At 41.9% G+C, this 24593-nt stretch overlaps 1 protein-coding gene across 1 annotated transcript; it reads right to left on the reverse strand.

Annotated features, from left to right (window-relative positions):
- Positions 1–1137: 1137 nt before the first annotated feature.
- On the reverse strand, positions 1138–23549 carry OPRM1 (opioid receptor mu 1). The gene is made up of 3 exons (XM_040551363.1): positions 23382–23549; positions 7908–8260; positions 1138–6989 (listed from the first exon to the last, which is right to left on the reverse strand). The coding sequence occupies exons 1-3, from the start codon at positions 23450–23452 to the stop codon at positions 6463–6465; spliced, it is 951 nt and encodes a 316-aa protein (XP_040407297.1). The 5' UTR covers positions 23453–23549; the 3' UTR covers positions 1138–6462.
- Positions 23550–24593: the final 1044 nt, after the last annotated feature.

A 24593-nucleotide genomic window follows, 5' to 3' on the forward strand; every position in this document is an offset into this window, starting at 1 on the left:
AAAAAATAGATTTTTATCAAAATGTAACTTTATTTTTATTTTTTATTTTTTAATTATTATTTATTTATATATTTTTAAAGCAGCTCTAATGTGTTTACTCTTCCAAGCACTTCACACAGGGACTGTTGCTGACTTCCAAATTTGAGATGTTGCTGACAAGGCAGTTGAAGTTTGAGAAACTAGATGAAAGAGAATTTATCAGCTGCCTGTGCCAGCCCTGACAAGCTTATAGCTGTGCATCTATTCATACTGGAACTTATAGAGTCAATGCTATTTTGGGGATCATTCTACAATCAATAACAGCATGGAATACTTCCATTTATTCATTTATTTCAGAAGAACTGACACTTCATAGTTTTTATTGTAAAAGTCTAGCTCTTATGTGAGAAATAGAGGAGGAAGGTGAAACTTAGGGGTTTGCTTTATTTTCTTTAAATGAGCACTGAAATAAATATTTTCCCTTTGAAGCTGTGGAACATGCAATCCTTGTAAGAGACGACCTCTTGACTTGCCAATGTGTTGTTCTAGATGATCTTGTGAAACTTCACCACACAAATAACCTGCACAGAAAACACCTCTACAAAGAAATTTTAAATGTAAATTGAGTACCCAACAGTATTACAACTCAATTTCCCATTATTTCCTGTTGTTAAAAACTCACCTTCACTTTTCAAACTATAGTTGTCTGTCCTTTTAACTTTTGTCTCCAACCTGTTTAACACTACTGTAACTTGTCAGAGCACTTCAGATAGCTACAGATACAGTAGTTTTGCTTTACACTAACATATGTATTCCTGGTTAACATGACTGTTTTGAACACTGGAGATTGGAAAGCCCCTGTATCTGTTGGCTCTGCTTACCGTTAAGTTTCATGCTTCTGTTACGCGCAATGCAGAAGTGCTGCAGAAGCAGTTTTTGACAGACAGGAAAAGCAGGCACTTTCCTCTTTTTTTTTTTTTTTTTTTTAAATTATTAGTTATTTATTTATTTTGAGGGAAAGTGTATCCTACACCTTCCCATAGCATACTGCACAGAAACACTGTGGCACTGGTTTGTAATTGCTTTGAGAGCTATGCGGCAGGAGACCCTGTCACGGCAGTGGGGTGGTTTCAGCTTCTTGGAGTTCCAACTGAAAGGAAAGAAATTGCAAACACAATGAGCAGTTACTTGATTTCTGCCCTCCCACCAGTTTGCTTGTGTGTGTATGTTTTGTTCTTTTCAAGAATAATTAACTTATCATTTGCAGCTACTGACCTGCCCTGTAAAGCTGAACTGGTAGCCCAGGCAGCAAGGCAAGAATATGCCTTTGTCATAAAGCAACAAAGGCAGAGTAAATGATGAAAGTTTTGTGTCTTAGCTTTAATGACAGAAAAACATTAGATCGGCAGTGCTGTTGTATTTGGTCTATTTCATAGCAAGCCAGTTGTTTTCTTTCTAGAGGGGAACCCTGAATGAATTTCACTTGTAGGGAAGGATTTCACTCCCTGCCTGTATTATTTCTGTAGCAACTGCAAGTAAGTTGGTATTTTACATGCCTATTAGTATCTTTTCTGTGTTCACACTAGTAAATTGACTGACTTCTGGATTCGAATTTAAAGATCCAGTGTGAGATGGAGTTTAAAGATTCTGTGTGAGATGGAGTTACATCAGCAAACAAACCCAACCATCCCCATGCTCTGGGCATCCATGGTATCCGCACCAAATCTTGTTCACATACAGGCATGATAGAAAATCTACAGAAATTTTCAAGCAAATCTGCCTAAGACACATCATGTCCTGAAAGTCTGCAACCTGTTTTGCTGCCCAGCAAACAGAACTTGTTGAAAATGGGGGAGACACTGTCATTAAAGTGGTTACGGTATGGAAAGCAGTCACAGATGAATCCTGATGGACACAAATGAGGGAAACATATTACACATGGGCAAGGATTCTGGGGTGGGGAGAAGGTGCATTTTCTAACTGGATTGTTTTCCAGGTGCTTTCTGCAGTTGGCATCTGTTAGGACTTCTGACTGGAGATATTTTTTTCCAAGGCCAAAACATAACTCAAATGCTTGTTCAATTCAACATGCTATATTTAGGGATTTTTCTTTATTCTGTATTGGAAATGCTCCTCCTCAGCAACTTTTTGTCAAAAATTGAGCTGATCCTAAATGTGAATATGAATCTGAGTCTTTTGGAGAAGTCTAGATCCAGAAATTAATTTTGAAGTTCATATTCACTTCTGAATTGAATTAATAGAAATTTCAGTTCAGAAAGCATTTGGAAAATGGTCTAAGTCATGTGGTTTAATTTTTAGGTAGTCCTGTTGTCTTGTGTGTGGAGCTAGGAGTTGGACTTGATCCTTGTGGGTCCCTTCATTCAAACTCAGGACATTCTATTGTTCTTTTGTGGATTGGATACAGTAGTTTGCTTTTTTTTTTTTTTTTTTTTTTTTTTTTAAACCGGTGAACTTTCTTTTTCTATTTTCTTATGGAAAAAGTGAAATGTTTTTGTCCATTTTTTCTAATTCTCAGTTCAAGAAATGCCACAAACACAAGCAACCTTACAATGCATCTAATTAGTTTCAGCGCTCACAGCATTGTTTATAGATGCTGCCTTTAATGAAATTGTCTAGCAAACACATTCTGTTTTCTTTGTTACCTAGAAGATTCACAAGGGTCCCACGTCAGTAAAAATGTTCAAGACTTTTTTAAATCTAGGAGATAAAGTAGTGCAGAGATTCTCTGTGCATCTGAAGTAAAAGCTCTTTCAAAGTTTGTTAGGGTCTTTGTCATGATCCAGGTTAATGCTAGTGACATCAAAAACAATTCAGACATCTGCAAAAGCTAATATTCATTCCTTTTATTAGCATTCCCTACTATTATTGGGTCATGCAAAGAAAAGTTTGAAGTAAACAGTTCTGTTCTGCAAGATTTTCTCCAGTGTTCTATTATTCCTATTTTCTTGTTTTAATCTTCCATGAAAATGAACTTTAAAGATTGCCCATGCTTCCCTGAAAATTAAAGTGAGTTGAGCCTAAGCTCTAAGCTCACCCTGAAACAATGCAACCTGAACGTTCTGACACAGGCGTTAGCCCAGTAACCCGAAATATATCCCCCACAGATGTAAAGCATCTCATTGTTAAAATTCCAGATTTTGCATGCCTGACTAGCCGCTGTCTTTTCCCCCTCAGAAATATGTTTCTCCACTGGACATGTACTATTTTTCATAAATGCTCGCACCATCAGTGTTTCATTTCTGGAGGAGGTCAGAACTTGTTTTGCACTTTTCCTATATGTAGATAAAACAATAATGCAGTTCTTAACCAAGAACTTTTTGGTAATGTCAAAGAGACATAACGGAGGCCAAATGATAATATCTTAACTCAGAATAATACGAACATTTGTATCTGTTCTTTTGCACTGATAGAAAACACAGCTGTTGTTCCCACAAGTGAGTGCTTATTTTAAGTGCTTCAAGAGTGTGAGGCCCCAAGCAGTTGAGAGCTTGCAGCTCTCATTAACTTTAGCTGGAGTAAGAATTCCCACTTGGGGAAAAAAAAAAAACCACACAACTTGTAGAACATCTGTTTCTATGAAAATAACTTGAGCTGTGCTGAGCACTATACACTGCACAATTAGGATTCATACCAAACGCTCTCCAAGGCCCTGTCTATACAAGAAAGAGCTTGTCAGTATACTTAGATCAGTATAGCTATACTGGCTAGACTTGCCTGTACAGAAAGCACTTACCTGTGAAAAGAATACCCTGTGAACAGAATTTACAAAGCTCACCAAGTGTTTGAGCAAAGTGTTCTTTTTGTTGTTGTTGTTTTCTGAGAACAAAAGATGGATTCACTATAGGGCTTTCTCTGTCTAAAATAAATAAATAAAATGCTACATTTGTAAGTACTACCCAGAAAACCTTTCCAGAGTAGATTAGTCCTAAAACCCTTCTGTCATTTGGATAGTAAGAGACACCAAAAATGTCTTTTACAGAAAAGTTTGTTGGAGAAGAAAATAAGTAAATGAAGTTTAATCTGGTTTGAACATGGCTTGGTGTGAATATATTTCATAGCCTCTGAGGAGGGTGAAAAGGACTGCATCGACCAGCTGGTGTGCTGCTCTCCAGGGAGCGCAGCAGTCAGAAGGTTCACGTCAGCATCCATCGGGCACATCTGGTAGAAATAAACCAGTGGCAACAGCTGCTCAAGCAAGGACTGCTGCAATGATGGTGAGGGAAGTGAAATTGGGCCCATTTATGAGCACTTCAAATTCTCTCAAATACCAGACCATGCAAACAGACCTGTCCACACATCTATGAGGATAGGAGTTTCCAAGTGATGGCTTCTCCCTAGCCTGGGGGAAACATGCTAGCTAGCTGCTAGGAAGAGTTACAGAAGTAGTGAAAGCTGCATAGTCACACAGTTTCTTACGGTTCTGAACACATTTCTTTTGTTACATGTATATTGGCTTTTTGCTTCAATTTTCTCCCTTGCTTCCTCACTCTGACCTTATTCCTGATGTTCTCCTTTCTCCTCTGCATTCTTCCTGTCACCTGTCTTTCTCTTCAGCATCTTCCCTGTCACTTCTTTTTACCTGTGTTTTATCTCTTCTTAACTAATTCCACCACTATCCCCTGAAGGAAACTAACACAAAATCTCCAACTATGTGATTAGGTTGCTCCTTACTTCCATTTTTACTTCCATTATAAAGCTCACTTCTATTCCTGCCTCAACTAGCTCTCTCCCTTGTTGGTGTAAGTTGAAAGATCTCTGTGGGAAGGATCACCTTCTGTTCTGTGTTTGCTCAGTGCCCAGTGAAATAGACTTTATCTCAGTCAGACTTTAGGTGGTACCACAGTAATCTGTGCTAAGGGTAGAAGTTTAGAAAGCTACGGCTCTCCTAAAATTAAGGTAAAGAAGTATAAGTAAATGTAGAAAATCTCTTATTACACACTGCACTGTAAAAAGCTGAAAAAGTTAGACATGAACTAGACAAAGATACAACCCCATTGTCAGACACATGCACAAAATTGACTCCATTGAGGGTTGCAAAAGCCTTAGTGAGAGCTGAATCTGTCTGCTCAACTTTTGCTACACATAGTGAATACTACACGTATATACACACATACATATATGTATGTGTCCATGCCAAGTTTGGCAGTTCTGCTCCACCACTGAAGTGTGGGTAAGACTGAGCAGACGCTAACTGATTTCTCAGCCTGCAGCTTGGCATGTACAAATCATGTTCTGGTGAACGACACCACCAGCTGCAGATGCTCAATAGACCTTCCTCTTCTCCCTTTTGCTTGCTCCTTCCTCTTTTTCTGGTGCATTTACTTTGTATGGATAAGATAATATTCTGATCTGGATTTCCTGATTGCCTGTGTGACAGGTAAGCTATTTCTTTCACGAAAAGCTACTTCTTTGCACCTCAAGAAGGCAGCTAGCTTGTGGGTGAAGGGGCAGCAGTGAGAAGCTCATGAAGGAGCAAACTAAGGATATTGCTGATGTTCCAATGAAAGATGATGTGGCAAGGAATAAATTAGGTTTCTGCCTTTATTTCTTCTTTTTAATGAGTTCCAGATAAGATTCAAACCTTTTCTAACAATTGTTAGGCTAGTATGTTAAGATTTGCCTTTGTGTTTTGCTTGATGTTCACCAAGGGGTGTGCTTTGGAAACTCTCAGGAATAATCACAGGTGCACGGATGTCAAATATGTAACAAAAAGGATTTTTTTTTTTCCCAAAAGCTAAGCAAAAAGAGCCTGAATAAAAACAATCTATATCCTGGTATCTGCTGTGCCATAAAATTCCTACTCTGTATACCTTAAACAGCAAAATGGCACAATACTCCTTAATATGTGTGTGTATACATGTATATTTATATATTTACATATCTATCTATCAAAACCTACACTAGCCAACACAGATATTGATCTGGTACAAGAACTGCATGCAGATGACCTTTGTCTACTTCTTGCATCTCTTACAGGAGAAACATGGCCTTGTAGGCCTTTCTTGTACATCAATCAGAAAGCGTACATGCAGTTTCTTCTCTTTTCAGTTTACTGATGAAATGGTAGGAGAGAGACGTGTATATTGGCCCAACCATGTCTCCCTCAACAGACAGAATAGAGAAATCTTTGATTATTCTCTAACCAGTTCTAAATCAGACACCTGTTGTAAACCTTCTGCAAATGAAACACTCTGTTTTGGGTGTTGTGTATACACATGCATGCTGGACCCTATCATGCAAGGTACCTTTGAAAGCCCTCAGCTTTTGGGCATCAACTAGAGTATAGAACAACTAGCACCGTGCAGGACTGGGGTCTCTGTGTGTGAATACACCAGCTTCAAATGTAGCCCTGAAGGTGTTTAGACGTTCAAATAGCTACAAATCAGTATAAACTGTAACTTCGGAATACATGTCATCTCCAAGCGGGTGGCCTGGATCCAGAGATGACATCTCCACTGCTAGTCATACCTGATGGTTAGTCCTGTCCACAGTGTTGGCAGTGGAAGCATGGTCACGAGTGTTTTGTCGGACTCGGGTGGAGTTTTGCTGCTCAATGGTTGAGGAGGTGGGGATGCAGAACTCTCTGAAACACCTTTTGAAATTCTCATCTAGAAATGCATACAGGACTGGATTAAGGCAACTATTTGTATACCCTAGAGCAATGCAGAAGTGCCAGGAGACAGTCTGGAAAGTAGTTTCTGGGATGTTGACCAGGGCTTTAACGATGACATAAATGTGGATGGGAGTCCAGCAGACGATAAACACTGCCACCACTACAAGAACCATCCTCGTGATTCTCCGCAGGTTCCTGTCCTTCTCCTTAGAGCCAGATAACATGCGAACACTCTTCAGGCGTAAAATCATCAGCCCATAGCACACAGTAATGATCAGGACTGGCATGATGAAGGCAAAGATAAACACACAGATTTTCAAGAGGTTCTCCCAGTACCAAGCAGGGTGGGAGAACTTAAGTGTGCAGTCAATAGAGCCTAGAGATAAAAGAAAAGAGCAGAGAAGAAAAAACTGGTCAGTTTGGCATTTGCTTCCCTTTAAACCTTTTTTGTTAAATATCATGAGCAAATACATGAAGATTTACTATGTAAATAACTAAAACAAAGCAATCTGTGATCTGTCATTGGCACAAACATTGATAGAAAACAGCGCTGCAAAATATGTATGAAGCTTTAGTTAGAAAAACAAGAGTAAAAAGTAACGTCCTCCTTTGCATTATATTGCTTGGAATTCCGCATATATTTAACAAGAAAAAGAGTTGAACTGTCATTAAGTGTTCAAACTTTGGCTCATTTTCACTTTTAAGATAAAACCTGGTGAAAATAAGATGATTTCAGCACTGTATCTGCTGCAAATTTGGGCATTTCAAGGCAAAGGGGTAGAGGATGACATAACATGTGGTAACTGTGCACTTTGGAGTGTTTTTGATTTACGTTGAAAGGCTGTCACTTGAAGGACACCATTGAGCACCAGCAATCCAGAACATGCTCTCAGTTCTGTACCACGTCCTGCTAGATGAGGTAGAAAATGAAGACCAGCAACTTCAGTGGGAAAATCCGTGGTAAAGCACAGTCTCCTGTGCTTTAACAGTGCATATTCCCTTATAGCTGAAGGTAGGCACAAATGCTTTTCCAAACACTACAGGGGCTGTCTAGGGCAACAAGACTCACATGGATCCCGCTGGAGCTGCTGGTCGTCAAAGACTGATCACATGCAGAGCTGTCTCTGGTCAAGCAGAGCCAGCTGCAAAATTTTCCAAGATGGCTATTTGCACTGCCTGCTTCATACAGCTTGCAGGTCAGAAGTTAGTTCAATGTCTCTACAATAAAAAGAAAGAATGCAGAAAGGAGTTTAAACACTGAAATATTTAATTTGGGAATGAAAACAAGACTTACCGTGCCTGTATTTAGTAGTTGCCATGAACATAACTGGCAGGCCAATGGCAGAAGAAAGAATCCAGTTGCAGACGTTAACAATTTTGGCATTTCTGGGGGTACGGAAATCAAGGGCCTTAACTGGGTGGCAGACAGCTACATAGCGATCCACACTCATGGTGCAGAGCGTAAAGATACTGGTGAACATATTGTAGTAGTCTATGGATATAACAATCTTACAAAGGATTGTACCAAATGGCCATGTTCCCATCAAATAATTCACGCTCTGGAATGGCAGAGTACTTGTTGCTAATGCATCTGCCAATGCAAGATTGAAAATATAGATATTGGTGGCAGTCTTCATTTTCGTGTACCTAGAAAAAAAAATCAGCAAAAAATGTGAATGACCATAACTAGCAATGTTAAACAAAATTGAGGCAAGAGCACCACCTACAAGAAACTTCCGTGAAATAATGTTAGATGCTATCAAAGACAACCTCTTCTGCTGTTCACTTTTTAACCAAATGATCTTGCTATGGTTTATCTACAGTATTATTTTGTAATTCAGTCAGACATTAGGTAACAGCTGTAAGAAAGATTAGAATACATTAATTTAACTTGTGCAGAGAGAAAGGACACTTGTAGAAGAAACAGTATTTTGATGGCTAAAGAACAGAATCACAGAATCACAGAATCATCTAGGTTGGAAGAGACCTCCATGATCACCTAGTCCAACTTCTGACCTAACACTAACAAGTTCTCCACTAAACCGTATCACTAAGCTCTACATCTAAACGTCTTTTAAAGACCTCCAGGGATGGTGACTCGACCACTTCCCTGGGCAGCCCATTCCAATGCCTAACAACCCTTTCAGTAAAGAAGTTCTTCCTAATATCCAACCTAAACAAGAAATAAGCTGAAAAAAAAAATATATTTTCTAATACTGGACGCTGTATTAAATGGATAGATTTTGTGTACCTTCTGATGCCATGTCAAGTATGAGAACTGTGGTCTATAAAAATGGAGAAAGCATTTCTAGGTTGTGGAATAGTAATGATGTAATTCCTTAGGGAATAAGTACCTGAAAGATTAGTGTAATTATCAAACCCACTACATCTGAAAATTTATGCTTTTGCTTTAAGACTTTCTTACCTGCTTATAATTATAGAAATTTAAAATAATTTGTTATGATGGTTACTTCATTGCTTTGCTGATTTCAGTGTCCTATACAAATTAGACAGATGTTCTTCCAACTGAACAAGAAGACAGAATCTATTGACCATATGAACTGAACATTTCAATAAAACCACCAGCCCTTTGTGGATGCTGCAGCCCTGTTGCCTGAAGTAGGTGCGCATGCCCTGCTCTGCTCCACAGTGCCTATTGCAGCAGGAGGGACTTCAAGCTACTTTGCACTCCCTTCTTGCTAAGTCTGTGATACCAACTATGCAAAAAACACTTTCTGAATTTTAAATGTGTCACACTTCAACCACAGCAGAGCAGACAGAGCTTTACGTGTTTTAATTTGTGTTTGCATTGATAAAAGTAGAATTCAAATTCCTCTGTCATTTCATCAGTTTTTTTCATGAGCCCTTTACAGTTTCAAGTCATTGTGTCATGTGATAGCCCCTTTTTTTTTTTTTTTTTGATAGTTATACTTTTGCAGTGGCGCAATGAATGTTTTACTACAAGCCCTGTTCTTGGCTAGTCTTTTCTGCTGCCCAGACTGCTGCTGAGTTTGCTAGGCACTGGGGTCATCTGGCTTTTGGGAGGTCATATGGCTTGCTCCTTTGATGAAACCCTCCTGTGATCCTGCAAAGTAATACAAAGTAATAAGCACAGTATTTGTTCAGACATTTTATAATATATTGACCAATTTGCAAGTGGAACAGTACTTTAAAAATATTTTGGGGCAACTTGCTGGGGAAGACAAAGTGTAAAATACACTATTTCATGGTTTGTTTTTTCTTGTTTTTCCTCTGATCTATCCAGATCATGAGTTGGTTGCAAGGAACTGGTGACAGCGCCATGTGGGGAGCACACTTTTGGAACTTTTTTGGTAGGGGCTGGAGGAATGCAGACTTTTTACTGAATGCATCTAGATAACTTTTCTGATGAACATCTGAAGAAGTTCATACTGTCTTTGTTCTCTCATTTCATGGCACTGTGCAGGAGGAGCCACTAACAGCCTTAATGTCAAGCTAGGGTGTTCTGCTAGAATATTTTTAAGTAGATCCAATCTCTTACTTGACTTCTGTCTTGAGAAATATGATCTATGATACTTCCAAGTTTTAAATAAAATCTATACTCTGAAATTAAAGTACTCTAAAAACTTTTCTTAGGGAAGCCCTCCGTTTATCCAACAAATTGCAACAACAGTTTAGGAAGCTGAAGTTGTACTAAGTCCTTTATTTGCTATACCCCTTGCTTCTTATCAAAAATGAATGACTTCTCTATGGGTCTGACAACAGATCCAAGATTAGCTAATTCTGTGTCCAGAGAGCAAACCTGGATGTTTAATGGCAATGTGAGCAGACATTCACAGCTTCCTCCAGCCTAACTGGCTCAGACAGTGATAGCAGTGAACGGGCAGTGACTCTGAACCCTCTGTGGATGAGAAAAGGCAATGCAGAACCTGTGCTCTCATCCAGGCTGCTGGTCCATACTCAGCTCTGAAGTGATTGCCTTGTCTTTACGGCTGGAGAAGAAAACAAGCTTAGGTATGCTTCTTTGTGCTGCTGCCATCACACCTGATTCTGGTGTAGTTCTGTCCAAAAAGAACATCATCATCATCATCAGCAGAAGCAGCTTATTATAATGATTTTTTATCAGTAATTGAAAATATTCCTATGCTTTAAAGGCAGTGCTTGACACAGCAAACAAAATAGATCAGCCAATAGGTAAGTGACTTTCAGATTAGCATGCCAGAGGATGGGTAGAGAAAAACTCTGAATAAATGGAATAACGTCTCTTCACTGACACTACCATGGGCCTTATTCCACTTAAATACAACACAATTTTTGGTTTTGGTATCTTGTTTTCACTGTTGGTTTAAGCCTAAAAGTTCTTGGACTTTCCATTATTTCATGTAATGGGCTCTGTAGGCTATTAATGAAAGATTCTGCTTGATGTACTCCGTAATCTTTGTGTTTCTAATCACCGTTTTCTTACAAAGAAAGGAATCCAAGCTTTTGCGGTGACAGAAAGCATTTGCTTCCACAATTGCTTAATCAACAAAAGCCTACTGAAATTCACAATATTCCTTTCAGTGATTTCTATGGGATTTGAGTATTTCTCTGTACTGAATATTTAGAGATTTTATAAAGAGCTTATTTCTAAAAAGCACATTTTGTTAAAGGTGTATTTCTCCAAATAAGTAGATTATCAGTGTCCCCATTATTGTATTTTTTTTTTTATATGAACAAATAAATACTGAAAGAATTGATTAAAATAGATTTTTAACAGCATGAAAAATAACGGTCCTCAAAATGGAGCTCTTCAAAGCCTTGGTCCTAGCTTTTATTATATCTTTTCTTAAGGTATCCTTAAGTCTACCTATTTGAAGAAGCAGCACAAACAGTTCCATCATACAGACATACACGTGTATGTGATCAAATTGCTAAACTTCAGAGGGACTGGATTTTATATGTAATTAAAGTCACAGGCTATCTGTAGAGCTAACTTATAATGCCGAAAGCACTGTGTTTATAAATGTGATCTTTTAACAGATACCGTTTTCACACTTTCATTCAAGACCATTAAAGAATCTTAAACCAAACAAATGTGTAAAGAAAAAGTCTTAAAGGCAAGCCCTGGAAAATCTGAATGCTGGTATTTAAATTAGATGGGAAGTTCAGCATCTGAAACACTAACTACATTAAGTTTTGCATTACAATGAGTAAGGTTGCAAGTGAGGATAGAAGTTGGCTTTGAGCAACATTACTTTTATTTTCACAGCTCTGCAGTGAAATATTAATACAGTAATATGATGATTCAACATTTTGGTGAACATTTAGCTCAACAGTGCTATGGATAAATATTCACAGAATCACAGAATCACAGAATTGAAGGGGTTGGAAGGGACCTCGAAAGATCATCGAGTCCAACCCCCCTGCCAAAGCAGGTTCCTTAGAGCAGGCTGCCCAGGTAGGCGTCCAGACGGGCACCTCAATTTAATTATGCTCATTATAATACTGACACCCACTAATATGCTTCTTCTATCTCCTCATGGCAGATTTTGTACCATAAAATATCAATTTTTATACAGTGGTTTTTGTTGATATTAGGAGATGATAGATCAGGTTCACAACTTTAAGTCTGTCTAATTCTGTAGGCAGCACTCAGTCTTGCTTTTATCTTTGTTCTATCCAGCAAAGATTTAAAATACACTTGAAGATTTGAGCTCTAGAGATCCACTCAACTGGGATTTGCCTGGAATAAGCAAAAGCAGTAAGGAAAACCCTTTGAATTCTACTGAAATAGCCACTAAGTTCCTAGCACTCCAGGATAAATAAAAGCCTTCAACTGGCAGGCCATGGGCCAACTTTATTTTGGAAACCAAACAAAAGGTTCATCAAACTAACCTAGATAGACCCTGCTTCCATTGTACAAAGTGTAATAGCACCTTGAGCAGGGGAAATGAGCACCTTGCCACCCACATCCCTGACATGCAAGAAGAAAGAGATGTGTTCATGCCTGTGCATGTCTCTCTTTCTGTGAGATGTGTGCCACAGCTCTGTTTGTGGCCCACTTCAACAGGGAAGTCTCCAGGTGATCACCTCTAAATATTTTGAAAAATGTTTTAAGTCTCAATGGCTCAAAAGTAAAGAGCAAATAACATGAATAACATACATTCTCTTAGAAAGAAAGAAAGAAGGAGAGAGAGAGAGAGAGAGAGAGAGAAAGAAAGAAAGAAAGTGAAAGAAAGAAAGAAAGAAAGAAAGAAAGAAAGAAAAAGAAAGAAAGAGAAAGAAAGAAAGAAAGAAAGAAAGAAAGAAAGAAAGAAAAAGAAAGAAAGAAAGAAAAAGAAAAAGAAAGAAAGAAAGAAAGAAAGAAAGAAAGAAAGAAAGAAAGAAAGAAAAAAGAAAATAAAAAGAAAAAGAAAAAGGAAGGAAGGAAGGAAGGAAGGAAGGAAGGAAGGAAGGAAGGAAGGAAGGAAGAAAAAGAAAATTTAGTTCATAGCATGCTTTTTCTAAGCCTAATAGACACAGCTGATAGACTGGCACCTGAGTCTTGTGCAATGGACAAAACATTTACATTCATGTGGGTTGTTGAAATATATCCTCCTCCAGATCCTTCGGCCCTTTTGTAACACATCAGTCTTACACCATCTTTGTACCACTGTCTGGTGCAAAGAAGCCAGAGACGTGGTCCATGTTTAGCCTGATGAATATAGTAATGTATATATGTCATTACAAATTCATTTGAAAGCTCCTATCTAAAGAGTAACAGTGAGGAGAAAAGCAGAAACAGCCTTTTGCACTTAGGAGATAGGATGGCTGATGGTAGATTGGTAACAACTACTTTCAGCAACACAAAGTCATACAAGCTTTTGTCCATAGAATGCTAATTTGGAGACGAAGGCTGCTTCAACTGATCTGTGTTTAAGTAAAATGCAAAATATATGAAAAACTAGCTTAATTAGAAAAGATTCATTGCAGAAAGCAGCCATTTGTGAAACTTGCTTGGCTGCTCAAAGAAACAACAGACAGCAATTAGGTCTTGCATTCAGACAACCTCACATAACTCTTGTTGATGCTGGAGATTAGGTTAGCGTTCAAATTCATGTTCTTCCTGCATAAATGACTTGTTAAACAAATGAAGAATCATTATGTGCATGCATTAGATTTGTTGAGGTCTCCTTGGGTGGGAAGATTAAAACATGTGAAGCATGCCTAGTTGAACCAATTTAAATGAACGTTTATTTTCATGGCTGTTCTGGTACATCTTGTACATGCAACCCAAAAAAAGTAGGAAAGGATTTTTTTTTGTGTGTGTGCTTTCCTAAGACATGAGGTACATTCAATTTTTATTGAGCCCTTAAAGCTCTCACAAAGGTTTAGCCTGGGCTGGACAACCTTTTCTTCTAACAAACAATCCAGCAAGCATGTTTGACACTGAAATGATGTCTCTCTGCTAGGTCATATCCTGAAAAGTACCTTTGGTCTCAAGTAATAGAATTAACTGATGGCTATCCTTTCTATTTGTCCTTTTCCTTTCTTTGCATTGTAGTGGGTCTCTTTCTACGAAGTTAAAGACCTGCTCAGTATCTCAGTTACAGCTGTGGTGTTGTAGGAGGCTGCTACTGATTAAAGCTTTGAAAGCTTTGAAAGTAACATATGTTCTGTAAGAGTCTAATTTACCTGTCTGGGAGCACGTGCTTTCATCAGCTTAAAGACTTGGTCTCTGATTCTTCTATTCATGAATACTCCAGAATACTTATGCTGTAAAGCCATTAAACTCAAGCTTTACGTACAAGCAACATAAATTTGTGTACAAACCTTACATGTTATTATGCAGTCAGGCCATCTGGATTGGAGGTGACATACTGTGGTTAACAATCAACTCGTCCTTTTGATTTATGTTCCCCATAGGAGATTACATACGTGGATGTAATTCAAAAATAACGATCCCTCAGGGAAAGCACACAAACAACAAACAGAAAACAAAGCCAACTCCAGCAGGTACAACATTACAGCAGAAAATGTTCGTGCTTAATCAAAGTGAAATTCTGCACATTTGCTTACTTCCTGCACTGACCCTGAGTTTGGGGGCAAAAACTGAACTGGGGAAGGGAACAAAATGTACTGCCATTAAGACAGACAACCGTTGTTTGCTGCCGTTCAAGCCCTGCCAGTCACTGCTGTGAAGGAGATCAGAGTGCAAATGCTGAACTCTGTTGGTGAATATAGGGCACCATGAAGTTATCTGTTGCCTAGATAAAATTCATCCGGCTTCTCTCTCAGATTTTACACGATTGCAAGACAGCAAAACCTAACTGAGCTTTGGGGTTATGAAGTGTGTGTTGGCGGTTTAATTAGAATCATGAAAAATTCATACAAATATCAGGCATCACTTCAGATGCCAAGGCATGACATACTACGGGAGTGTGATAGGCCTAAGAGTGAAAGGCATAGTTATTTGATGTATTTGGTGGGGAATGCAGCAAGGCCTCCAACCACAGGATGCCAGAGAAGCTGTCCTCTAACTTCCTCGCACACCAGCAAGTGGATGCACGTTTGCTAAAGGAGCTTCAAGGTATGTGCTCAATGTGGATCTGAATGTAGGACACACAATTGCTTCAGCTGCTACCTCTTTTCTCCCTCATCCTTTGTTTTCCCACTGCCAAGTCCCTTTTTCACTTTATTCTTCTCCATAGCACAAGTGAACTGAATCCAGAATTTCACCAAGGTTTACTTCCTAGGCTATCTTCCTATCTTTGACTTCCCAGTTTGTCCTTTCCCTGTGTCTAGCTGTATTAAGGCATGTGCAGACCCACCACTTGGTGGCATTTGCTTACACAGCCCCGTTAGGAGAAGGAAACAGAGCACACCACTTTTCATGGAAGAGCATCTGCTCAGGTCCTCTTCTCCTGTAGTCAGAACCAATTAGCAACTTCAATCAGGCCTCAGCTTTGGGACAGGGAGAGCTAAATGAAAGCCTCTGAGGCAGACACGACTTTCTTCAGACTCCATCACTGATCTTTTCAGGAATGTTGCTGTGCCAATAACAGAGAGTCCTGAGGGCATCTGACTCATCCTGTTTTCAATTAATTACAATAATGTGTTGGGCTTTGGGCTAAAATTCTCTTGCTGCTGTTCCTGCATTTTTTTTTTTTTTGCTACTGAGACAGATCATATGGTGTTTCTCTTTCCGTTGTTTAGTTTGAATTAGTAAGCTTAGTCTCTTCCCAGGGGAAAAAACAACCCTGCCCCCCCCAAAAAAAAAAAAAAAAGCACACACAACAAAACCCCACAAAACCAAAAAACAAACAAAAAAAACACAAAATAAGCTTCTATCTTTGGGAAAAATAGGTACTTTGCAGGGGAAGGCTGGTCCTTTCCCTTCAGGTCTGAATGAAAGGATTAACTAGCAGGGAGATTAATCCAGACAGAAAACACAAACTCCACAGTAGCCAACAGGTAACTATTTTATCACCATATTTCTCTCATTATTTTCATGCCTTTTTAATTACATGTATATGCAAAATATCCCTGGAGCCAGCTAAGGACAGGTCTTTTTATATATATTCACATCAACTTGCCAGGCAAACATTCAAGATGTTGCAATGTCTTATAACTCCTATTACCCTAATTTATTTTTCTTTTCCCAGACACCACCAACAGCTATTTAATAATAAAAAGAAATGACAGCAACATGTATGCTCCAATTCCCATACAGTCAACTGCTAGTAAACTGAACCCTTCCCCTCAGCCTAGTAAAAAGAGGGAAACATTATCCCCAAATTATTCCAGTACTTATTCTGGCCCGTTTGTTAAGCCACCTTTAGCTCAGTTTCTGTGTGCCTCGCACTGAAGCACGTATGGGTTGTTAATAATGGCTGTTGCTTTCACAGTTATTGTGTAACACATCTCTGAGAAATAAATCAATGGTGCTAAAAACAATAACTCCAATATATTGCCATTATCAGGCAGCAGGTGCTTATTGCTGAAGTTTTTTGCTTTGGCAGGAAGACGTGCAAAGGAAAACTGTCAGCATCTTCAACTTAACTTTCTCCCCTGTGCATTCAGGGAAGTGTGATTGGGAGTGAAACCACTGACTACGTCAACGATAACTGAGGTGACATTTTTATAGGAGGAACAAGTTAACAGCTATTTTGCCTGTTTTCAGAAGAGAAGCGATCTTCCAGGTGCTGGTTGCCTCCTCCTGGTTTGTGTTCTTATCTCCTCATGTGAGGACTGTACATGAGACATCCCCTGCTTGGCACACAAGCTGGCAGGGAAGATTTTGAAGGTAGTTCTACTGCTAGTGGATATGAGATCCACAAAAGACTGATGAGGAACAGTAGTGGTTATCCTCCCTGGTAAAAGGCTGTCATCGTGAATATACAGAGATGTGTATATATACAGTGTGTATATAGATACACAGATGTGTGTAGATACACAGTGTGTATGTATATAGATACACAGTGTGCATCTATATACACAGATGTGTATACAGTCTCTTGTGTGCAAGAGACCAGGATTTTCTTGTGAAGGTGTTGAGTGTGATCTGGAAAGGAGCAGCAGAGGTGAGACAGAGGCTGGAGAGATGGTAAAGCCGCAGGAAGATGTGCCTGTGAAGTGAGAGTAATGGTGAAAGCTGGAGATGGTGGAGAAAGACACGACAGACAGAGGGAGCAAAACTACGTGTTTTGAGAAGACCAAATGAAAAGTACAAGGAAATATGGGTTTGGACCCATGTGACAAGGATGAGATTGCACCTGAAACTGGAGCTCTGACAGAGGCACTGAGTCCATCATTTTAGGAGAAGGATTTGTGAAACTGGCTTCCTGCATAATTTTTCTATAGAGGCAGCAGATCCCAGGGCTGGAGGTCAGCACCGAGCAAGGGGAGAACAGGAAAAGGCACCTTAACTGCTGCTCCTTGCTCCGCTTCAAAAAAGAGGCTCCTGTTATGCTGGGATTGCTCTGTACCATGCAATGAGGAGGAAACACCCCATCCTACACAAAAACAGCTTTGTTTTGAAGTTTTATTCCTGATCTGAGGTACAAGATCTTATAGCTGATAATTGAACACTTCTCAGTGAGAAGGTGGAAAAAATACGCTATTTCATGTTCTTCACAGTTACTTGAGTAGCTATAGTCTGTCATCTTTACTTTTTTTTTCATCATGCAAATTCAAAGGGAAATATGAATAAAATTTAAAAGTGTTTATCATGAAACAGATGAATGAGAATGCTTTTTAACACAGTTAGGCTAAGCTGTGGAACTCCTTGCTAGTGAATACCCTTAAAATCCAACTTCCAAAGGGAAGCAGGGTCTTTGAAAGATAATGATAGCATCCCCACTAATACATCAATAAAGACAAATTCTATGGTATAGGCAAAGATGATTATGAGAAGAACTTTGAGATAAGCCTAATAGCAATTCACTAAATATTTGCTTTCTTTTTTTTTTTTTTTTTTTTTTTTTTTTTTTTTTTTTTTTAAGATATAATGAATGGATTTGTGTTTTGAAGATAATTATCAAGGACTGAAAACTTATTTTCAGTTGGAATCATAATGAAAATAAATTGTTTTTTGAAAGTGTCCATTAATCAGGATCTCTATAACACCCATCTTAGAACACCTAAACTTAAAAATAACTAATCCAGAAACTTTAACAATGTTTCAGAATTCTGAAATTTTAACTTTAGAAAATGATTGTTTCAGAACAGCTTTGTTGCAAAGTGGTAATATTTGTGACATTTTATTTCCAACCTTATTTTAGATTGTTTTATTTGAGAAATGTTCACATAAAGCTGTTGATAAACACGCTGATGCAAAATGCAGCTCAGAAAGTCTGTCCACAGTGTAACAGACTGTTAGAAGGAGTCTCACACAGAGAAGCTGCTATTTATTCTACTCTTTGTCTAAACACCAGCTACTGGCTATGGCTGGAAAAGAGGTCATTAAGTTAGAATGATACTGAAACATTCATAATGTTTTGTTTGAGATATTTGTAAACGTCATCTTTTCATCTAGCTGCCACAAAAAGTCAGTAATATTAGACTGTTTTTTACAAGGAAAGTAAAAACATTTTGGAAGTGTTTAACATGATTTTTCCTGCAGGCCATCATCAAAATGATACTCCAGAAAATACAGCAGGATCACAACAGTTTTTCCAAGAGGAATTGAAAGAGAGGGGAAGTTTTCTGCCCACTTCTGCCCAGGATTGCCAGGGGGCAGCTGCTGGCCAAGTGTGGGGACCTCCCCTGTGGGGTCAGCCCCATGTCCCACAGGCAGGAGCTGGCTGGGGCCAGGTGCCAGGTGCCCGCGGTGCCACCAGCTCTGGAGAGGTTGCTGGATAGCATCCTGCACCTGCCTCCCGCTCCTCAGGGAGACCGGGGCCATCCAGGGGTCTTTGACCATGGTCCTATCAATATAATTTAAACAAAATGAGAATACAAAAGTATTTGTGGTATTTTACCTATCTGCTTCCCTTGATCCTGGGGGAGGGAGGGGAGCACCTCAATAGTCAAACATTTACCCATTAGCAAAGGTTGGTAAACTTCTACTGCAAACAGTGTGCGGAGACACCTGCCATTCTGTAGTGCAGGATGCTAAGGCTCATCCTCTCACTGCACCACTCATTTAACTCGGCATCTGTGCTGTTCCTGACCAGTCATGCTCCTTCAGTTATGTCCACAGATCTTCTCTGACTTGTACTGGTGAGCACCATAAATTCATAATTGACATTACTGGTTAAGGCTGCTGGTAACAACACGGAGGTGGAAATTTTTATTTTCAGACAGCTGACAGCATTAGCATACACAGTGCCACCCAAATGCAGAGACGTTCACGTGACTGTGGGCAGGAAAGAAAAGAATGAATTTTATGGATTTCTTGGCTTCTGAATTCCCTGATGTATGCTGCTACAAGACATTCTGTGGGCCTTCTTTCACACTGCATCTGTGACTCCATGTTGCCTTGCAAAGAAGAGCTTCTGTTTTTAGAGAAATTGTCTTCGCTTCAGCCTCTTTCAAGCTTGAGATCACTTTCAGCTTATTTCTCTAATCTGACTCTCCACTTCAAATGCTATAACCTCTGTGTAAACTCCTCAATTTTCCCCTTCTTTACACGTGTGATAATACTTATTCCTCTGGAGACATCAATTCTTCCTACAACTGAAATTTCACCCCAAATTCCCTTCTTAGTAAAATACTTTTCCTGAAGCTTGTGTGAGCCAGGTTGTAGTAAACAGAGCTTTCAGTACAGTGTAGTCTTTCCAAATTATATGATGTTTCAGTCACAGCTTTTTTTTTCTTTTCAAAACATTGTGAAGACGTTGGTTTGAGAAATGCAAAAAGCCCTTTGCTTCAAAGAGGGTTTCTTTCCCTATTTTAATATTTTTTTATATTTTTTTTTATTTTTATTTTTTTAACCAGAGTAATCATTTACTGCAATGAAACAAGGCATTTCTCTCCTCCTGTGAAGGACCACAGAGTACCTCAGGCTCCTTTGTTTATGATATGTGACAAAATTAACAGCAAAGCAATCAAGGCATCACTCTTGACTTGAGTGGCACCAGCAGCTACTGATGGAATCACAGTCCTCTCGGGGCACTTCACATGGTGGAGTGCTGGGGCCTTAGAGAGCTACTCCACTCTTCCAGACCAGCGATGCCAAAGATGTTCAGCAACGATCTCTCACAGCTTTCCAGCATTGTGCATGCAGCCTTAATCACAGGGCACATTCTTCCCACTCTGATGTGTGACTAATATCCCACTGACTTGACTACAAGGCAGGAAAAGCCTATAGATTACTGTGCAAATTAATTCAATACCACATGGTACTAATTGTGCACTGTCTTGTTGCACTCTGCAGCAGCTAGAAGTAGCGTTTGTTGTTGAAATGCCCGTAACTACACGGTGTTCATATCAGTAATTCACACTTACACAAAACACGTACAGAAAATAGATAATAAAAATTATCTACAGATTTTTCAGATTACTGGAAATTCATAGCTGGCAGTAAAACCTGACTATTATCGCTGTCACTCAGAAGACATATTTTATACTTCACAAAGGGAACAGCTCGGCGTTAGTAACACGGGGTTCAGCTTCACACACTGCAGATCTAACATGCTGTAAATATTAATTCAAGGAGGAAAATAGCTGAACAGAAAGCATTTGGAAGAATGAGGGGGGTGGTTGATATTGCATTATTTACAAAGAAAGAGGTATACAAAGCCAATGTCACTGTGGATTGATAATGACATCAATTCCATATCAGGCAAGCACTTGCATGGCTCCAGCTCCAAACCCATGGATCTGCTTCACGTGGAGGAGTTGGAATGACTGGATGGAATTTTAAGGTCATCTGTTTATAAGAATAACATTATAGTTATTCCAAAACATATTTCTAAAAAAGCTAAACATGTCATATTAACACGCAGCACTCTGAAGAGGAAGTCACTGGTGCTTTCACTGGGGCTGGAATCTGAGAAGTGAATAAGGACAGAGTTTCAAAAATCTAACCATTTACCTCCCAACTCTTAGGATTTTCAAGGTAAACTAGGTACCAATATCACTTTAAAATCTTCCTTCTAGTAGTATTAATTCTTCTCAAAATTAATACAAACTTCAAAACCTCCTTCTTCTTGAGCAGGCATGGTGTGAAAGGTAGATAAAGAAGGGGAGCTTTATGTTATGTCAATTGCAATTGAGTGAAAGGTGTGCCTCCTATCCTTGGCTGGATCTAAGGATACATGAACGTAAGCACATAATCTCATAATTTCATATGCACATTTAGGATGACTGCAAATGCTGTCATGGTAGTATAGCTTTCAACAAGAAATAAATCAAAAAGCTCCCTACTGCAGCTCAGGTATACTAAACCTATATAGAAGCACAGAAAGGAAAGGCATTTTGTGATGCTTAAACCACAGACCCTATTCAACCATAACATGTAAGCTCTTTTTCATCCCAGATTGGTAAATAAGTGTACAGCAGTAACTTGGAAGGAACTCTGTCATATGGAAAGCTGTTCTTGTGAAAGCACAGGAGACCTGGATTCAGTCCTGTCTTTGCCACAGAATTCCTGTGTGGTTTTGGGGAAGCCATTTAATCGATTTGTGCTTTCCTCTGTAAAATGAAAACACATTTTTTGTCTTCTATTACTTCTGGCTTTTGTTTTTAAGCTATAATCTCTGGGAAGGATGCTCTCCTAAGACAGAAAGCTAAATGTAGGTGCCTTGTTCATTTTAGCTTTCTGGTGTAAGTGTAATTGAGTTAATTAATGTAAGAGATATGAACCTAGAACAGGTTATGCCCGCTATAAATACATAATTCCAGGGACGACCTGTAGCATATGCTCTGCTGACAACCATCCTGGCTCTGTTATATTGTGCGTCTGCTTTTTCTTCCAGAGGAATGCATTCAACACTTGCTCAGACAACTGCAGCCATGGCCCTGTTCAGAAGCACTTTTGCAGCCGTACCTTCGTACAGCGTCCAGAGAGAGCTTGAATCTCTGACTGACCAAAACCACACGCCAGTAGAAGAATTTCCCAGCTCTGCCTATTTAAAACATAACCTCCGAAGTATAGTTTTAGTTTGAGCCACTGATGCACACAGTGCGTGCTCCCATTAGGTTTACGAACTGCACAGGCTTTGCAGTGACATCCCCAAGACATGCTGCCACATGCAGAAGGAAGCATCCTCCACCACGCCGCTGCACCCTCCTCAGCTCCGGCTTTTTATGGCCAGCACTGCCTCCACCGAGCCCGCCACGGAGCCTCCCGGTGCCTGCGGGGCTCCTGCTGCCCGCTGCCCGCCTGCTACCCGGACCTCTCAGCGCTGCTCAAAGGGAAACGGGCTGCTTCCCGGAGCCGGCGAGCCAGGAGTGCCGGGGCGAGGAGGGAGCGCACCCCGGGGGCACCCTCCAGCAGCTCCCGCGGAGCTCGGCGGCTGCGTGGTGCCTCGGTTCCCACGGGCAAACACCTGCCCGGTCCCGTCCCGTCCTGTCCCGTCCCGCCCCTCCCGTCGCGTCCCGCCCCGCCGCTCCGGGAGGTGGCAGTGTTCCTCCACGGAAGCCGCCTGCCCCAACCCCGGGCAACCAAAGGAGCGCACCCCCTCCCGCGCCTTTTTTTTTTTTTTTTTTTTTTTACGACGATTTACGGGAATGAGGTTTGTCACGCGTGGAAGACGCGCTTGCGATTGACCTTGTACAGCGCGGCGGCAGCTTGCGGGGGAGAAAGGCGCGACATGCGACAGCGCAGGTGGAAGCATGGGCTGCTGGCAGTGGTCGCGACCCCCGCGTATTTACACACGTGCACACGCACGGAGGTACACACGCACATACAGATACGTACGGATATAAACATGCACAGCACCACTTGGGGGAGAGGATCTGTGCATCCTGGCAGAGAGAGGCATTCAGCCGCAAAGTCATTTGTATTTTGCTCCTGCCTTTGGTCTGGGGTCAGCCGCGGGGATGTGTACCGCCTGTCTGTGAGCGCATCCTCACACGCAGCGACCACAAGCCCTAAAACCCTCCCTGCCCAGCGGAGAGGTGCAAACTTCGGCCCCGGCTGCGCAGAGAGCAGCGGGGCCGCAGCACGGCGGGGCCGCAGAGCATCTCCTCGCAGCGCGGCGCTTCCCGAGCGGGCGCCCAGCCCCGCCGCCCCGTCGCAAGTTTCTTCCTCCCGGTTTTCCTCCCTCCCCGGCCCCTTCCCCACAGCCCCCTTCCCCTCCCCTCCGCCGCCCCAGCGCGACCCCCGTCCCCCTCCTCGACGGCGGCGGCGGCGGCCCGGGCGGGGCGGGGCGGCACCCACCTGACGATGACATACATGACCAAGAAGTTGCCGAAGAGCCCCACGACGCACACCACGGAGTACAGGGCCATGATGGCGATGGCCGTGACCACCGAGGGCCCCCCGCCCGCGGGGGCGCAGGGCCCGCCGCCCCCCGCGCTGCCGTTGGCTCCGCCGCAGGGCTCGGAGCGGTTCCAGCCCGCCGCCGCCGAGCCGTTCCCCCAGGAGCCCGGCGGGGCGGCCGCGCAGGGCGGCGCCGAGGGGCGGCAGGCGGCGGCCGAGGCGTTGGCGACGAACGGGTCCTCCAGGGCGCCGGCCAGGAGCGGCGCCGAGCCGTTGCCCAGCAGGTAGGCAACGGCCATGGTGCGAGGCGGTGGCAGAGCCCGGACCGGCGGCGGTGGCGATGCCGGTGGCGGTGCGGAGCGGGCGGTGCCGGGGAGGCGGTGGCGGCTCCCGCCCGCCCCGACGGCGCGCCCCGCCGCTGGGTGCAGGCACATGTGTGCGGCGGGCGGGACGGGGAGGAGGGGCCTGCGGCGGCGGGGACGGCAAGGGGAGGGGGGGAGGTGGGGCTTGCCCCCCTCCTCGGCACCCCAAAAAGGCCCCGGGGGGGAGCGAGCAGCCCCCCGCGGCGGCCGCTTCCTGGTGGGAGCGGAGCAGGGTCCGCCCGCTGGAGGGCACGGGCAGCGGGGGCACGCCAGGAGGTCTCCCCTTCCCTGCTAAGCTGCGGTGGCGCTTGATAGAAAAGGGTTTAAAGCGCTCCCCTTCCCCAGAGCATCCGCGGCAAACGGCGGGGGGAGAGAACCCGGCGACACCTCACGGAGTGAGGGGGCTAAGGAGCGGGGCAGGGAGGGGAGGGGTATGGCACTGATGAACGTAGTGAGTCAGGGATCGTGACAAAAGCGTGCCCCCTGTGATTATATAGCTCGAGGAGGATGAGACTAGGAATAAAACGTGGTGAACTGCACGGCACCGCACCGGGAGTTGAGTGTGAGCCGAGCTGTGCTTTGGAAATGACTCGGATCTCATGGATCCTCAGGGTTTTTAGAGGAGTTTCTGCTCCAGAGCTCTGAGGATCTCCTCTCCCAGACATCGGTGCGATTGTTATTGGATGTGATAACATGGAGAAGGAAGGCATCAACACCATGCTCTGAACCAGAAAGCTTTATGTGCGTTGTACTGGCTGTTTGAGTGGCCCACTGCTTATTTCCACCAGCACATTTCCGTGATCAGTTT

This window comes from Cygnus olor, chromosome 3 (genome assembly GCF_009769625.2).
Source record: "Cygnus olor isolate bCygOlo1 chromosome 3, bCygOlo1.pri.v2, whole genome shotgun sequence".
NCBI classification, from domain to species: domain Eukaryota; kingdom Metazoa; phylum Chordata; class Aves; order Anseriformes; family Anatidae; genus Cygnus; species Cygnus olor.

Bases quoted from the DNA above. Each gene is read 5' to 3' on its own strand.
- OPRM1 (XM_040551363.1), bottom strand. From the start codon at position 23,452: ATGGCCCTGTACTCCGTGGTGTGCGTCGTGGGGCTCTTCGGCAACTTC. The intron at 8,261-23,381 runs GTGGGTGCCGCC...TTTTTTTTCTAG, and splicing joins GTCATGTATGTCATCGTCAG to GTACACGAAAATGAAGACTG. The intron at 6,990-7,907 runs GTAAGTCTTGTT...TTTTATCTCTAG, and splicing joins AACTACTAAATACAGGCACG to GCTCTATTGACTGCACACTT.